The sequence below is a fragment of the Myxocyprinus asiaticus genome, chromosome 8 (assembly GCF_019703515.2).
Source record: "Myxocyprinus asiaticus isolate MX2 ecotype Aquarium Trade chromosome 8, UBuf_Myxa_2, whole genome shotgun sequence".
Lineage (NCBI taxonomy): Eukaryota > Metazoa > Chordata > Actinopteri > Cypriniformes > Catostomidae > Myxocyprinus > Myxocyprinus asiaticus.
In genome coordinates, this window is record NC_059351.1 from 33,931,733 (window position 1) to 33,949,394 (window position 17,662).

Sequence of the window (17,662 nt, forward strand, 5' to 3'; positions counted from 1 at the left end):
AATTGGTCCGAGACCTCCTGGATGATCGATTGCAAATGAATCCTGGAACGGTTCACTTGTGCTGAGAATGCAGTCCGACCCAACGGACCAACGAACCAAACAATATCTCTATAAAAACCATGAATATACCTGATGAATCTTTGGAGAGGCCTGTAGGTCTGCAATTCAGAACGTCACTGTAATTCATAATCAAAATGTGGATATAGTCTTTTGGTGACTATATTAAATGTAATTGCATGTTTAAAATATGACTTATAGCCTACATAATTGCTGAGGTAATTTTTAATACGGTCGCGTCTCTCTTTCAGATAGCGGCAGAACAAAGGTAGGATGGCGTCACCAACATTTTGATGGATACATTTTTTATTTTTTTACGTGGCTTTACTCTTTCTGCTGTGTGTGTGTGTGTGCGCGCGAGTACTTTGTGACCGTGAGTACAGGCAGATTTTAATGCAGAAATAAGGCAAAAACAATAAATAACAGATAAAAATAACCATGACTTAAATTCTACAACTCGTATCCATCCGAGTGAAGGATACGTTTATTTGCAGTGCAACCTCTTACTGGAATGCATATTCTGTACCATATGGCGACGTGTTGCATAACCATGGCATAAACGGTAGTCGAAAAGTTCGACCACCGCCAGTTTTTTTGCCAAGTATATCATTTTAACCAGTATATCAATGGATGCGCTAAATCCCGGAACAGCGCACAAACATTCTGACCAATGATAGGATAGTTTTTTGTTGTTGTTGTTGTTTGTTTGTTTGTTTGTTTGTTTTTTGTTTTTTTTTTTTTTTACACATTTTTGGTCCATTTTGAAATGTTGCCTTCTGAAAGCAACCCAAGAAGAAAATGCAACATTCTAACAATTTTAGCCCCTGTTTGGAACAAATAAAACAAACTACAGGTCTAAAAACAGTCTAAGTCTGCTCCATGGGGATTGTATGTTTAGCTAATTATGCAACAGCAGCAGCATCTTATGTATGTGTATTTGTGCAGCAGTATGTCTGATATGCTTGACACAGCATGTTTGTGTGTTCTTAGCAGTAGCAAGTCTTCGTACTAGCTCTACAACAGCAGCAGCATAAGCAGATCTAGTCCTCCAAGACAAAACCAACTAACTTTTCATATCCATTATTATACTTTTAAAGATGTATTCTGAGAGTTGTCAAACATGGGGTTAAAATATATATATATATATATATCACATACCAAGATCTTGAGCCTGTAAAGCAGAGACGAAGCATCTGCCAGGCATCCATACTCTTTATTGGTTGGGCTGTACTTTGGCACATAGCCGTCAGTGCCGGTACAGAGGAACACCTTCTCTATGCTGCAAGAGAAAGAGTCACCAAGGTTCTGCACTGGGTCCACCATCACACGCCCATAGATTTTAGAACCTAGAGTGGAACCAAAAGGCATCAGCTCAATCTTGTAGTCTTCATTATTTAATAGTGACACTAAATCAGTTATGTGAAGTTCAGTTGTTTTTAGCTATAGCATATATATCCTGTAGGTAAAAATAAATTAATTGTGGTATTTAGTGTTCTTTAAATAGCATTTAAAAATATTATTTATAAAATATAAATGATATCTATTCATATTATTGTACATGAATGTCTTGTAGTATTACCTTCAGCAAATGCTGTGTCAGTGCCCTCTCCAAAGCCCATGGAGCCATCAGAAAGCCATAGCTCCTTTTTTGACAGCAGGACCATCTGTGTGTTCAAACTAAACTCTGCAGCTACAGGGTCACTCACCTGAGAAATAGTGCAACAATATCAGATGCTACATTTTATTGATATCTTACATTTTTAGTACATTTTGCTACTTGAATCAATAATTAACATGTAATCTGCAGTTTTTCATGAAACGGCCGATAAGGGCTTTGTAACCAACCTGCTGGAAGCGAATGTCCATGTCAAAGGTGAGGGGTTCTCTTGGATGACACACAGGGGGAATGCTGAACTCTCCATTTGGTGAAGCACTGCATGGAATTAGCTTCACAGTGTAGGTGCCGGAATAGTCCCTCACCTAATGCCCAGAAAGAAAAAAATATATATTTTTAATATTCATAAAATGTTGTTGTAAACATTTTTGTCTATAACCAACTGAAAACTGACAATTTCTGAAATAAAAAACTACATAGAAAAATTTGAACTTACAGCAAAGTCCGAAGCAAAACTCCATTGTTGCATGGGCTGGTTGTAAGTTGGCTCTGTTCTCACCAGGGAAAGAGTGAAGGTGAGTCCAGGGTGGTCAGCTGACATTATTATGGAGGACAAAGTGGTTCCTGAAAGCCAAAAACACAAATAATATTATTGTGCAAAAACTTTATACTAGTATTACAAATAAACATGTAAAAAAAAATAAATAAAAAAAAATGTTAATTTTAGATTTAACAACACTTCTGTAAAATAATGTTTAAAATAATGAAATCTATAAATAAATAAATATGATCTATTCCTTCTGTCCTAATGTAAACATTTGCAATTTCCAATAAATGTGATTTGTATTTGGTTTATTTGATCTGTTACAAAATTATTATAGCAGATGGACATTTTTAGATGTTTTCGGCATTATGCACAGTGATGCCAACTTAACAATTTTGTTGCTAGATTTAGCAACTTTTCAGACTACCCTGGCAACCTTTAAAAATAAATAAATAAAAAAGCACCTAGCAAGAAATGTAGCTATTTTTTTATTTTATTTATTTGGAACTTTTAGCAGCTTTTGAAAAGTGACTCAAACGTTTTCTGGCGAATCAAAACACTTCAGCTCTATCTTTCTCTGTGTTCTAGCGCCCCCCTGTGTTTCGAGTAATATGACTGACCAGGATTTATGTGCATACGGATGTTCTATAAAATCGATTGACTGACGAGTTTATGTGCTGTTGGTAATTCACGTGCATGCTCTCCGTTTAGAAAAGAAAGGTCAGCCTACAGCGATAGAAGAGCATTGAGAAATTATCTAGCATAGAGAGAGAGAGAAAGAGAGAGAATGGATATGAACCCTTGATCAATAATAAAGTGTAGAGGTAAGATATGAGCAGATGAGGTGTCACTGTCAAAAAGTCATTGTGACAGTAACACTGGCACACGTAATACACACTGATGGTTCAGAATCACACATCAGATATGTAAAAATCTGTATGTAAAAAAATATATGTAAAAAAAAAAAAAAAAAAATATATATATATATATATATATATATATATATATATATATATATATATATATATATATATATAAAATATATAATGACATATCTCTAAAACAGCTCCACGTGAGGCATTATAAGGCATACAGTTCCATGTTTAAAAATAAATGATAATAAAAAAACATCCCCTACACTACATGGTTGCCTACCCCTGGTTGCTATTGCTAGGATAATTTTGGACTTTGTCATTGTTCAGTAATGCAGTTTAATTGCAAAACAAAATAAATAGAAATCCCCCACTGTCTGAATGTTTGGCAAGTTCAGTTAGTGATGACTAAATGATTAGTAGTTAAATACTAATTGTTAAATCGTTAGAAAAACAACAACAACAACAAAAAACAAAAAGACAAAAACATGGTTCTACACCCTTAAAGAATTGCCGTAGCTCTTTACGCCAATTCATTTACATATGTAAATTTGACGTATTACGTAATAAATGATATCACGTGATTTAGCTACTTTTAGCGACATTTCAGCGAGCCTTTGGCAATTTCCCATGAGAAATTGGCAACACTGATTACGCAAATGTTGTCGACGAATCAGAAGACAGCGCGCGTAAAGGTAAGCGCGTGAGCAATGCTGAGCAGTGATGGGAAGATCGGATCTATTTACTGACTTGGATCTTTGAGTCTCGTTCAGCAAAATAAACGAAACTTTATTCAGACCATATCGTTCATTTGTCACGTGACAGCCGCATAGTCTCTACAGGAAATAGATTGACTTGTTCACCTCCCGAGTCGGTCTTCGGATCTTCGTTCATTTGTCACTTGATCACTACTAGGCTGAGCACTCTTTCACGAGTGACAATTACTGGTCTTTTTTCATTATTTTTATTTTTTTCTTTACAGCTCACAGTCAGTGTGTTGCAGTTGTTTTATCGTGATTAGTTCATGTCAGCTAATAATGGTACACTTATGCAACATAGTTCTAATTGTAAAAGGGTACCATGTAATATTGAGATTTTGCACTCTTTAACAGATCTCTTTGTCATTTAAAAGTTAGATATGTTAATGTTCTCACTTTCTTGTTTTTCAATTAATGTATGGGGAGAAAAGCCTTTTTATTATGTAATACTCAAAAAAGGGATACTTTCTTTCCTCAAGAAACGCACTCATGTAAAAGGGAAGAAAAGTTTTGGCAAAATCAGTGGGGGGAGCTCTATTTTGTCATTGTACTAATCACTCGGGTGGCATGGCAGTTATATTTAACAGAAACTTTAAAGGAAATATACATGAATCTCATTTCTTGTCAGAGGGCAGATGGATTGTAACTGTGATAGAGCTTGAGGATTTTTTTTTTTTTAATTCTAGGAAATGTTTATGGCTTCAGTAATTCTGCTGCAAATACTGTCCACCTTCAAGAACTTTCCTGTAAGATTCTTCAGTTAAAAGCCTCTTTTATAACTGGAGGAGACTTCAATGGGGCCCCTATTGTCAACATTGATAAGTTCCCTTCAAGGACAACTGGTTTTGTTAATCAGGGTTTCCGTGGGTCTTAAAAAGGTCTTAAAAAGTCTTAATTCGCCCTTCCGCAAATTAAGGCCTTAAAAAGGTCTTAAATTTGAGCAACAAGCCTTAAATTCATATGGTCATGGCATTAAATGTTATGAGGGATTATTTTCTCATTTCGTTTAAATAGGGTGACCAGACATCCCATTTTTAAGAGGTGTGTCCCGGTGTCCTGACAGTTCTCTTAATGTAATTAAGTCCCGGTTTCAGCTGGTAGGCTAATTGATTTTTTCTAATTACATTTAATATACTAATTTTCCTTCTCGCTGTTGTCTTTGGTATCGTTTGGAGAGAAGAGAAGAAATTTCTATGCGTCGCATGTTGATTTGATGATACTCTAGCTGTGTCTCGTTTCAAAGGCTGGGAAGAGTCCTTTGAAGGCTACAGTATACCGAGCATCCTCCTTTAAACAAGCCTCGTTTAAACGAGACGGCCATAGGACAAATGGAAACAGAACTTATGATGGTTGCAATGACAGCACGCCAATTTTTAACAAGCACGAGAGTAAGAAGGGAGTGTATGAGGTAAATCTTAGGAGAGTTATAATGACGTAGAGAGAAAAGAAAACAGATTATATAGGTGTACATTTAGTCTATAATTCTTTATTTTAATTATATATTATTAAATAAAGCACTTTAAAAACTGTTGAGTGTACCAAAGTGCTGTACAGTTAAAAGGATAAAATTATGTAATGTACACCAGATACAAATCCATACAATACAAATCCATTGTCACACGTTTGCTTCAGCAAATATAAAACCATTAAAACGTATCATAAGCTACAGGGAACAAGTGTGTCTTCAGATGGGTTTTAAACATATAGACAGAGGTCGAGGACCTAACGAACAGTGGTAACCCATTCCACAGCCTCGGAGCAGCAACAACAAAGGCACAATCCCCTTTATACTTTAGGCGTGACTGTGGGATATCAAGAAGCAGCTGATTATTTGATATGAGAGGCCTCTGAGTACAATGAGAGTTTATAAGTTCCAAAATATAAACTGGTTCCAGACCGTGTAGAGCTTTAAAAACATACATCAATTCCTTATTCTATTCTTTGCTTTATAGGTAACCAATGAAGGGAAGCTAAAATGAGGGTTACATGGTCCCTATTCCTGGTATTAGTCAACAATCTAGCCACAGCATTTTGAATCAGCTGCAGTCGTGACAGAGTAGCCTGACTTACCCCTAAATAAAAGGCATTACAATAATCAAGGCATGATGATACAAACGCATGAATCACTTTCTCTAGATCATTAAATGAAAGTACAGATTTAACTTTGGCAATAGTTCTCAGTTGAAAGAAACTATTCTCATCAACTGAGCTGATCTGTCTGTCAAATTTAAGATCTGCATGACAAAAAAATTCACATTAGAAGACTGAGGCCCTAAACTGTCCTTCAGTGTCTTCACATAGCCACTTGGGCCACAAAATATGATCTCCGTCTTTTTATCATTTAACTGGAGAAATGTTTTATTCATCCAGCATTTTACATCCTCCAGGTATTCAAAAAGAGATTTAAAGACAGGTCATTTCCATGCTTCAAAGGGAGATACATCTGTGTATCATCCACATAGAAATTATAAGAAATGCCTTGCTTTCTAAAAATTGAGCCAAGGGGAAGCATATATAAAGAAAATAACACCGGTCCCAAAATAACTCACTGAGGAACCCCCCATGTGATGATGAAAAGTTCCCAATTTTATCTGAAAGTGTTCTGTCCTGCAGATTGGATGTACACCACTTCAGAGCCATACCCTGAATGCCAGCACAGTGTCTTAGACACTCAATAAGAATATCATGATCAATTGTATTGAAAGCGGCACTGAGGTCTAACAGGACTAACTCTTCTACCTTAAGAAGAGCTGATTCTGTACTATGACAAGCTCTGAAACCTGACAGAAATCTATCCAAGACTGTATTCTTCTTTAAAAACAAAGTAAGCTAAAACTATCTTTTCCACTACCTTGGATAGAAATGGCAGTTTAGGGGGCCTGGGTAGCTCAGTGGTAAAATACACTGGCTACCACCCCTGGAGTTTGCTAGTTCAAATCCCAGGGCGTGCTGAATGACTCCAACCAAATTGGCCCAGTTGCTAGGGAGGGTAGAGTCACATGGGGTAAACTCCTCGTGGTCGCTATAATGTGGTTCGTTCTCAGTGGGGCGCGTAGTGAGTTGAGCGTGGTTGCTGCGGTGGATGGCGTGAAGCCTCCACATGCGCTATGTCTCCGTGTCAACGCACTCAACAAGCCATGTGATAAGATGCGCGGGTTGATGGTCTCAGACGTGGAGGCAACTGGGATTCGTCCTCCCTCATCCGGATTGAGGCGAATCACTACACGACCACGAGGACTTAAAAAGCATATTGGGAATTGGGCATTCCAAATTGGGAGAAAAAGGGGAAAAATCTAAAAAAAAAAGAAATGGCAGTTTAGAAATAAGCTGAAAATTGTTTAGGTTCACAGGGTCTAGATTCGGCTTTTTAACCACTGCATGCTTAAAACTTGATGGAACATAGCCATTTTACTATATTACCATATTACTATAATTATACACTGGCGCCCAAAAGTTTGGAATAATGAACAGATTTTGGTACTTTCATTCACCAAAGTGGCATTCAGCTGATCACAAAGTATGGTCAGGACATTACTGATGTACAAAACAGCACCATCACTATTTGAAAAAACAAAACTTATCCTCGAGTAATTATGCTAAATTGCTAATTTGGTACTAGAAAATCACTTGCCATTGAATATCAAACACTGCTGAAAGCTGTTTGGTTCATTAAATGAAACTTAACATTGTCTTTGTTTTTGAGTTGCCACAGTAAGCCATAGACTGGCATGTCTTAAGGTCAATATTAGGTCAAAAATGGCAAAAAAGAAGCAGCTTTCTCTAGAAGCTCTTCAGTCAATCATTGTTTTGAGGAATGAAGGCTATACAATGCTTGAAATTACCAAAAAGTGAAGATTTCATACAAAGGTGTACACTACAGTCTTCAAACACAAAGGACAGCTGGCTCTAACAAGGACAGAAAAAGATGTGGAAGGCCCAGATACAACTAAACAAGAGGATAAGTACATCAGAGTCTCTAGTTTGAGAAATAGATGCCTCAGTCCTCACGTTTTTTTTTTTTTTTTTTTCAAATTGTAATAGTAATTTTTCATGTTATTAATGTCCTGACAATACATTGTGATCAGTTGAATGCCACTTTGGTGAATAAAAATACCAATTTCTTTCCATAAGAGCAAAATCTGTACATTATTCCAAACTTTTGGCTGACAGTGTACATATTATATACTCTGCATCCATCTACTGAGGTACATCAATGTGGGAATTAACATTACTTGCATTTGCACATCATATTTTCAGGCAAATTGGTGTGTTTTTTTTTTTTTTTTTTTTTTTGACATTTCCGTTGAAGCAAAGAATCATGGGTTGTGAGTGCCCACGAAGGATCCACCTCATGCATCCTCCGAATTCCCGTGAAAGGTCGCATTGGATGCTGAGAAACCAAATAATTGTACAGTAGTTGGGGTTTTTTTCTTAAGAAAAGTGGACATCTTCACTGCTCAGGACAAAGCAGAGACTCATGAACAATTATTACACAAACAGCCATTGATCACTGAGAAAGCAACACACCATATTAAAAACCAAGGGAATGTAAACTTCCGAACAGGATCATGTGTGTAAATACTATTACTATTTTGTCTTCTGGAATATATATGTGAGGATCTGTTATGTCAAATAGCTTCTAAAGGGCAGTACTAAATAAAAACAAAATGCAATTTTTATGATCCCTTGTTTAAACACACACACACATACACACACAAGTGTCCCGTTTTGAGACATTAAAAATCTGGTCACCCTTTTTAAGTTATATTAGAGTGAAGACTACGCCTAATTTCTGCACCACACAGCTTACATTAGATCGCTAAATATTCATTGAACAGGATAGGTGGTGGTATGTGCTGCTTCATTTATCAGTAAGTGACTCAGCAGTGTTGTAGAGGAATATAGCTGATACAATGAGTCCAATCAGAAGGTAAAAGTTATTTCCACATTCTGGTGGTTGGGAGCAGAGGTATTCAAGCATTAAGATACTTTTTGTAAAATAAGTTAAAAAGTAATGGAGATCTACTGAAAGTTGCATTTATTCAACTTTGAAGTGTTGCTATAAATATAGTGCTCCCTAGACATTTACATTTAGAGAACATATTGACATTTTGTGTTCCCTTCAATTGATTCCTTCAATTTTCTTTAGTTGGTCTTAAAAAGGTCTTAAAGGCTTAAATTTAGCTACATAAAACCTGCAGAAACCCTGTTAATAATCCTGTCGTAATTGCTTTGTCACTAATAGACTCCTTTAGGTTTCTTCACCCTTACTCGACAGACTCATTTACTTGGTTTAAAAGTGGTATGTCACAAAAATCACGAATAGACCTTTGGTTGATTTCAGATTCTTTGACTCTTTTCATCTGCTCTTGTGAAATCTCACCAGCTCCTCTTACAGACCACACTGGAATTTCTTTGCTGCTCTCAAATGCTAAGGCGGCAAAAAATAAAAATTAATTTGATTGGAAACTGAATTGTTCATTTTTAGACCAAAGCCCTTATTGTGTAGCAATACAAGATACGTATCATATAAAAATACAAAGATATGACTGATATATCTATATATCTAAAATGGGAATTATTAAAAAATGAGTGTAGAAGCTTTTCAATTAAATATGGTCAAGAACAGTTTAAAAAGAAAACACAATTCAAAAAGACATATTGAGTAAAATAATCTTCTCAGAAAACTGCTACTTAATGAAAATAACAAAATGAGACTGCATGTTCTACAAGAGAATCTTGACAAGCTGTATTTAGAAAAAGCGAGAGGAACCTTTTTAAGATCAAGAGCCAAATGGCTTGAATATGGTGAAAAATATTCCAGTTCATTCTAAAAAAAATCTTTGTGTCTTTATGTAAATAACATCCTTACTTCTGACAATAAAATTATAAATTCATGTATTTCCAATTTCTATCAAAACCTTTATTCCTCATCTTTCCATTTTGAATGGTGTGAAACATTTTTCAACAGAATTGATCACTTTATACCCAAAATCTCTCGCATATCTCACATATTTGTGAAAGTCCCTTATCATTAGAAGAGTTAGATCATACATTATCCAAAACTCCTTTAAATAAAAGTCCTGGCCCTGATGGCTTACCTTTTTATATGAATTTTTGGAAGGATCTAAGAGATTAATTTTTTTCTGTTTTTGAAGATTGCTTAAGATCTGGTTAACTATTAAAAACTAAGAAACAAGGACTTATAATAAATAAAGATAGTCTTTATATCGAAAATTGGCATCCCATCACACTACTAAATTCTGATTATAAATTATTAACTTCTCTTTTTGCTAAAAGATTTTGAAGCCTTGTCTGGAAGAAATAATTTCAATAACAGTCAGGTTTTACGAAGGGTAGACATATCTCGAATAATATTCGCCTTGTATTAGATATGTTAGACTATTCTGATCATGTTGAAGATGGTGCCATTGTTTTGTTTCTAGACTTTTATAAGGCATTTGATTCTGTTGAGGATGAATTTATATATACAGCTTTAGATAAATTTGTATTTGAATTCAAATGTAAAAACGTGGTTCGAACTATATACAAAGGTATAAATAGCAGTGTTGCCCTTGCAGGAGGAAATTCTAAAAGTTTTGTACTTAGTAGGGATATACGAAAAGGTTGCCCGATTTCCCCTTTCTTATTTTTGATTGCAGCAGAATTATTGAATCTTTATACAGTGAATTGTATTAGTGCTGAGGGTATAAGAATTGGTGAAAATATTGTCTTAATCAGTCTGCTGGCAGATGACACATGTATTTTTCTTAAAGAAAAAAACCAGGTTCTGAGTGTTATGGATGGATTGGAAATCTTTTCAAACGCTTCCGGCCTTCTAATTAATAGGGACATGTGTGAGATACTAACTGTTCATGAATCTAACAAATCTTCTATTTGCGGAGTGAAAGTCAAACGATCAGTGAAATATCTTGGAATCACAATCAACAAATCAGCTCGTGAAAGACTGGATGACAACTTTTTTCTTAAGATGCAGAAAACAAAAACTATTCTCAATGGATGGCTTCAGAGGGGCCTAACCATACAGGGACGGATACTGCTCTTGAAAGCTGAAGTCGTTTCAAGAATGGTTTATCCTGCCTTATCTTTATATGTTGACTCTAAAACAGCTGCTTCATTTGACTCTTTAAGAGGAAAACAATGATTAGAAACTACGCTGATGGGGGCTTTAACACTATAAATTTCACAACCCTTAACCAGGTCAACTGGGTTAAACAATGCCTGTTATGTGGTAATGCTCCCTGGTTCTTTATTCCAAATTTAATATTTGAAAAAGCAATGGTGTTATGGCGACAAAGTTATACTTCAATATCTTTTCATAATGTCTGGACTGTACATAACCTTTTTGTGATACCAAACAAGGTTAGAGATTCATAGTAAAAATCCTTCACAATTTTTAGCCTTGCAATTTATTCTTATCTAAATTTATGGAAATTCAACCAGAATGTTCTTTTTGTGGTTCTGAAATTGAATCAGTGCCTCATCTATTATTTTATATGTTCCTTTTCAAATTCATTCTGGACTGAGATCTCATTACTTATTTTTACTTTCTTTTGACATCAAAGAAGAAATGGTCCTGTTTCTATTTTGTAACACTGTTTCTGTTCTCTTTGACAATGCTGTCAAAATCCTGTGCTTGTTGGGAAAATATAATATCCACAAATCCAAAGTAATAACATTCAAACCTAACTTTATTTTATTTCGCTCTGAGATAAAAGGTTTTACTGATTCTCTGTGTAAACTTAAAAGAAACAAAAAAGCCTTTAAAAACATCCCAGATATTAAATAAGATTATGAAGTCTATTATAAATAGAGATACAATACTGGGATAAGGTTTTTCTCCTTTTTATTTTGTTTTTAGTTTTGTTTGTTTATTTGTTTTCCCTTTGTGCCGAAACTGTATGTCCCTCGTGCATATCATTTTGGAGATTGTATGTACACATGTATAATGTTGTTGTATTTTTTTCTGTTGTGCGTTGTTGCATAACGAGTCATATAAAAGATTCGTTCAAAAAGAACGAATTGTTCATGAACGACCCATCACTATGAGCGCTGCAGAGAAGAGAGATAAGGAGGACGATGAAAATGGAGGAGAAAAAATATTAATTTTAGCTGAAGAATTCTACATCTGTAGTTTGACCGTTTTATTGTGGATATCCGGGAGATAATGTGTCACAGAATCAGGTAATTTGTAAGACAGGTATTTTTCAAAAATAACACATAATAGTTATTTATATGAGGATTGTGACACCATGGTGATCAGAGTCCTCAAAAGCACGCCAAAACAGAGTCTAATTATAGGCAACGGATATGCAAACAGAGACCATGTAAAATTTATGCAAAACAAGTGTACTGAGTGGGGATTCTGACACTCATGACAACGAGCACGTATAGAAATAATTTGAGAGAATATGACCACAAGAGGGTTACCTGGATGAGACATTACAAACTGTCCTCTGAATCGAGCCTCAGTCTTGAAGTTGACAACAAGCCGGCCTTCTTCATTGATCCTCATGCTGGTTGGATACATGGCACCTACACAAGATGAATGCCCAAATAATAATAACATCAGATATGTCAGAAGATTTTGCTTATGATTGCAGGTTTATGCATAGGAAATGTTTTAAAAGTTATGGAAGAGCAGTCTATACATTAATATTTATGCATGCGTACTTGAATTGACCCTTCGCTAAGCCCCGGTTTAAAAGCGGTTCTGACCAATCCTGTGTTGCAACAAAGTATTTCTAGCAAGTCAGTCCACCCTCGGCCATCTTTGGAACACTCTCCCATTCATTTTAATAGAAGTGGCCCGTCTCTGCTGAATAATGTCTTGTTAGCAACCATTGCTGTGCTGCCATTTCTCTGACACGCGTTTGCTATTTTCCAATGACAGCCTGTGGAAGTACTGTGTGTTTGAGTACTTTTAAGTGGGATTTTTACAGAATAATCCAAAAAATGTAAAACACGTTGTTGCCGGGTCATTTGTAATAGTGTCACGAGTAAAAAAATCTTTAAATAAATCTGGAGAAGAGCATGTTATGGATTAAACTGTATTAGCCCTCATTCCCAAATGAACATATAACATCTGCAACGACACCTACATTTGCTCCTAGGTAAAATAAAGCTAAAAACTGAACATTAATTCATTTATGTAATGATGAGAATGAGCTTTATTGCCAAGTATGCTTACACATACAAGGAATTTGTCTTGGTGACAGAAGCTTCCAGTGCACAAACAATACAACAACAATAATAATAAAAAATAGAATAAAAATAAAAAGTGAATAGAACATAGAAAATATAAGTATATATAGAAATACACAATAAGACAAATTTATATATATATATATATATATTTATATACGTATGTACAAATTCAAATCTGTTATATACAGATAGTGCAAGGGAATGTAATTGCAGAAGAGGTAGGATATGTTGGATAAATATATATAGACTAAGCTGTGTATTGTACATAATTATTGCTCAATGGGGCAGTTTTAACTGTTCATGAGATGGATAGCCTGAGGGAAAAAATTGTTCCTGTGCCTGACGGTTCTGGTGCTTACTGCTCTGTAGCGCCGACCAGAAGGCAACAGTTCAAAAGGGGAGTAGGCTGAGTGAGTGGGGTCCAGAGTGACGTTTCCAGCCCTTTTCCTCACTCTGGAAGTGTACAGTTCTTGAAGGGAGGGCAACCAATAATCCTCTCAGCAGTCCAAACTGTCCTTTGTAGTCTTCTGATGTCCGATTTCATAGCTGAACCAAACCAGACAGTTACTGAAGTGCAGAGGACAGACTCAATGACTGCTGAGTAGAACTGTATCAGCAGCGCCTGTGGCAGGTTGAACTTCCTCAGCTGGTGAAGGAAGTACAACCTCTGCTGGGCCTTTTTCACAGTGGAGTCAATGTGGGTCTCCCACTTCAGGTCCTGTGAGATGGTAGTGCCCAGGAACCTGAATGACTCCACTGCTGCCACAGTGCTGTTCAGAATTTTGAGCGGGGTCAATGTTGGGGCGTTCCTCCTAAAGTCCACTATCATCTCCACTGTGATAATAATAAAAGCAATAGCAAATAAACAGTTCACAGCATCAAAATAAGTGTGTTATGAGACGTTATAAACAGCTCTGTTCACTTACACTAATGTTATTAGATGTGTAAAAGCTATTAAATGACGTTTTTCTCTTTTCAAGTGACTGTAATAATTGTTTGCCTTGATTCTGATTCACAGTCTCCGCAGTTTTTAACAAAACTACTGTGTAATTTAACAATTTCATGTACAAAAAACTTCAGATAAATATGCATTACAATTTCACTATTCATACAGCCCACGTAAAAATATTATCCATTACATTTATAAGAATATTTGGCCAAAAACTGCATCCTTCACTGCAGTCTCCCATTCATTCCAATGGGGAGTTCTGCAGAGCTTGTCAGAGCGAGCAAACGTAACCAAGGGGCGGAGTTTAGCGAAGGGTCAGTTCAGCAGTAATTTTCTGATGCATCACTGTACTGGTTATTAAAGCAGGGTTTCTAATACTTGCAGTATGGTATTTATATATTACCTTGCAGTTCGGCTTCTGGTGGGCTTCCAATACCATCTTGCCAAAATATGGCAGTGTCATACACAAAGGTGAGCCGCAGCTCAGATCTCAGGTCAAAATGTTGCCAGCCGCCAACAGCAACAGGAGAGTGGAAGACGTAGGATACAAACAGAGGCACCCGCAGGGTTACATAGGACTGAACAAGATTCAGCACCTGCAGACACAGGTACACATGAAGACACATAACATTTTTTAATAATAATTATCTCAAGGATAAGCAAGCAGAGTTTTTAGGAGCTGAAATTGCATATGTTTTCAAATTTCCTTAAACACTCTTCTAGGGTTAGGATATTTAATCTTTATATGAAGATCATTATTGAGAGGCTTTTCTAAATATATCACTCCATTCCTAACAACCTGTAGTTCCTGAGCTCCTTACCTGTCCATCTGTGCCGATAGATCCCCCACAGTCATTCAGAAGTTCTGACATGTCATAGTAGCTACTGAACTCCCACAGACATGCCTCCAGGTTGAGGTTGCGGTAAAATCGAAGGGAATTGGCGCTACGCATGGCCACACTGTACTGGTAGGGCGAAGTTTCACCAATAATTTCTGGGTTCTTTGTGGAATCAGTAATAAAGCCATGTGCTGTTTGAATCTCATTGAAATCCAGGAGGTTAGAGCAGCGGTGGTTCCCTACTCGTGTGCCGTCTGGACTCAGGGTCAGCTCAAAGTTGGAGAGGGGACGTGTGGAGATAACAGGCAGCATGCCTGGTAAAAAAAGAATAAATAAAATAAAAAAAAAGGGTTCAATTGGACAAAATATACTGGTCTTTTTTGACATTTTGGTTGGCATATACTCAACGATGCATTGATTGTGATGGAAGTGCTCACTCACCATCCATGTGGGGCATAGTGATGGTGAGTTTGATCATATTGGGGTAATCAGGATCATCTGGGCCAGTGTAACGGATTTTAGCTGAGAACGGTTCGGCACCCACTGTACCAGGTATACGAGGCTGACACAGACCTGCACATAGTAATGCAAATCAAATCAAATCTGCAAGTATTAGTGTTTGTTCCTTGTCAATCTTGTTGCCTAATGGAGTTTTTTTTCTTTTTTCTATCTTAACTCATTTTATTGGCAAAACAAATGCAGTTTTAAATTATTGTCCAAGACACTACAGAAGAAGTTGTAATGTTGTATTAATAATTCTACTCTATTGAGCAGTGAGCCAAATTGTGCAGGTGACATCAGCCTCACCTTCCTCTCGGCTTATAACCACAATGGGTGAGCTGTGCTCCAGCCCAGCGTCTCCATTGGCATTGAAGGCTCGGGCGGCACATTGCACGCGGGAGCCAGCCTGAAAATAGATTGAATCTAGGGTGATTGACTTAGTGTTTGTGAAAAAGGTGTTGGTGTCCACTTCACGCATGGGGCTGGTAACTCCATCCGGCCCGCTTGGGGCACTAACCAACCAGCGGTACTGAGTCATTGTATCGTTGATGTTCTCCACTGCGCAAATGGAACCGGTCTTGTCAAAGTCAAAGTATTTGGGGTTGCAGGCCTGATGGAACATAGACACAAGGAGGCAATCAGAAATGTTGATGTGTTTTTGAAGAATGAGGGGCTAAAAAAAGCAAACTACAAACATTCAATTACTAGTCAGGAGACACTCTGTTGAGACTGTTTATTATTATTATTATTATTATTATTATTATTATTATTTACAGTATGTGTTGAGGTCATATGAAAATAAGACATTAAGAATAGGGACAGAAAAACTCAAGTCATTAATTGTGAAAAGGTCCAATGGCCAATAATGAGCTCGTTTACATGGACACCAGAAATCCTTTTATTGCGAGAAAGCTGCTTAAGGCACGAAATCAGTGTATGCGTTTAAATGAGCTGTGTTAACGACTTTATCTTTACTCTCGTATACATGCGGCTCGTTCAGTAAGCAGCTTTCTCCACAGCAACGTAATTTCCCCTTGACGCTGGAGTAAATAACACATGGGATCCGAGGAATATTTTATTCTCAGTTTTTTTTTTTTCACTTTATTTCCAGATATTCCATAATTGTTGCTGTGTTTGTATACTTCACTTTCTATCTCACCCTGCAGCAGAATTGTGCTGCAATAGTGGGGTTTCCCTCTCATGTAAAACTCTGTGATTCCCCCAATGAACAAGTGCATATATGCAAACATGAGGGACAGTCGATATTTTGCATTGGTGGTGTGTATAAGTAGGTATAGTTTATACTGTAGTAGATGTGATTTTCCCACTGTACTCCCAGAAATGTTAAATTTGTTTCCGCTGTGTTGACATGTTATTGGGCTCCATCCTATAACGTTTGTATTATAAATGCAAATGCACACTCCTCAGAAAAACAGTTAGATTGCTGCTTATACATTTACATGGCCACATTAAGCTGCGTTCTCTGGGATAAACCTTGGTGTGTTAAGCTGCTTTTAATCCCTTAAACGATGTAAGGAAATCGGCTAGTTTACATGATGTTTCAGAATGCTGCTTTCTGTAAAAACTGTGGAATAAACTGTTTTCTTAAGTGCATATAAAAGTGGTCATTGGTGACACTCACCGTCACACAAACAACAGGATATCCAGTTGGAGGATGGGGATTGTCCTTAACCCGAGTTGTATCATCATACAACAGCAATGACACCACCTGAGGCACAGCTGGGAAGGTGACATCAGCCACACTATTCATCTCTTCGATGTAGACAATAGCCTTGTTCATCTACAGAAAGTAGGAGAGGAAAAGGCAACCATTTAGACCATCAATCCCATTTCAGGTGAGAAGGGTGAAACTCTGAGCCAATCCTACAATAACATAAGAGGAAGTAAAAACACCTTTTGTCCAAGTTGTACATAAACACTCAATATGTTTTTTATTATTAAATTTTTTTATTGATTCCATTCAACAAATTAAATAAACATAACAGAAAATGTGGAATCAAATTATATAAAATTAAACCCTTCCCCCCAAATATTACCCTTTTCCAAAAGCAGTAATCACCACTCCCAGAGTATCTGCTGCTTTAGGGGGGTGTATGCTGCTCCCAAAAATAGTACAGAGCAGGTGGCGCATCTGTAAATACCTAAAGAACTGAGACCTGTGAATCCCAAAATATTGAACCATATTTTCAAAGGATCTCAACACTCCACTCTCATACAGGTCACTGAGCATACTAACCTCCCTTACAATCCACTCTGACCAGCAGAAAGGGGACTTATT

General features: G+C 36.7%; 1 protein-coding gene across 5 annotated transcripts in view; it reads right to left on the minus strand.

Moving 5' to 3' along the window:
- Positions 1–17,662, minus strand: part of LOC127444827 (FRAS1-related extracellular matrix protein 2-like) — a 50,388-nt gene that overhangs the window by 3,504 nt on the left and 29,222 nt on the right. The window contains exons 13-23 of one of the 5 annotated variants that reach the window (XM_051704375.1): positions 17,006–17,164; positions 15,670–15,973; positions 15,304–15,435; positions 14,845–15,176; positions 14,427–14,619; positions 12,298–12,402; positions 2,909–2,917; positions 2,169–2,296; positions 1,903–2,037; positions 1,637–1,763; positions 1,216–1,403 (exon numbers count right to left, since the gene is read on the minus strand). In XM_051704375.1, coding sequence (XP_051560335.1) covers positions 1,216–1,403; positions 1,637–1,763; positions 1,903–2,037; positions 2,169–2,296; positions 2,909–2,917; positions 12,298–12,402; positions 14,427–14,619; positions 14,845–15,176; positions 15,304–15,435; positions 15,670–15,973; positions 17,006–17,164 — 1,812 coding nt within the window. Of the gene's footprint in view, positions 1–1,215; positions 1,404–1,636; positions 1,764–1,902; positions 2,038–2,168; positions 2,297–2,908; positions 2,918–12,255; positions 12,414–14,420; positions 14,620–14,844; positions 15,177–15,303; positions 15,436–15,669; positions 15,974–17,005; positions 17,165–17,662 lie in introns of all 5 variants that reach the window. The other 4 variants (XM_051704372.1, XM_051704371.1, XM_051704373.1 and 1 more) reach the window with 4 other exon arrangements.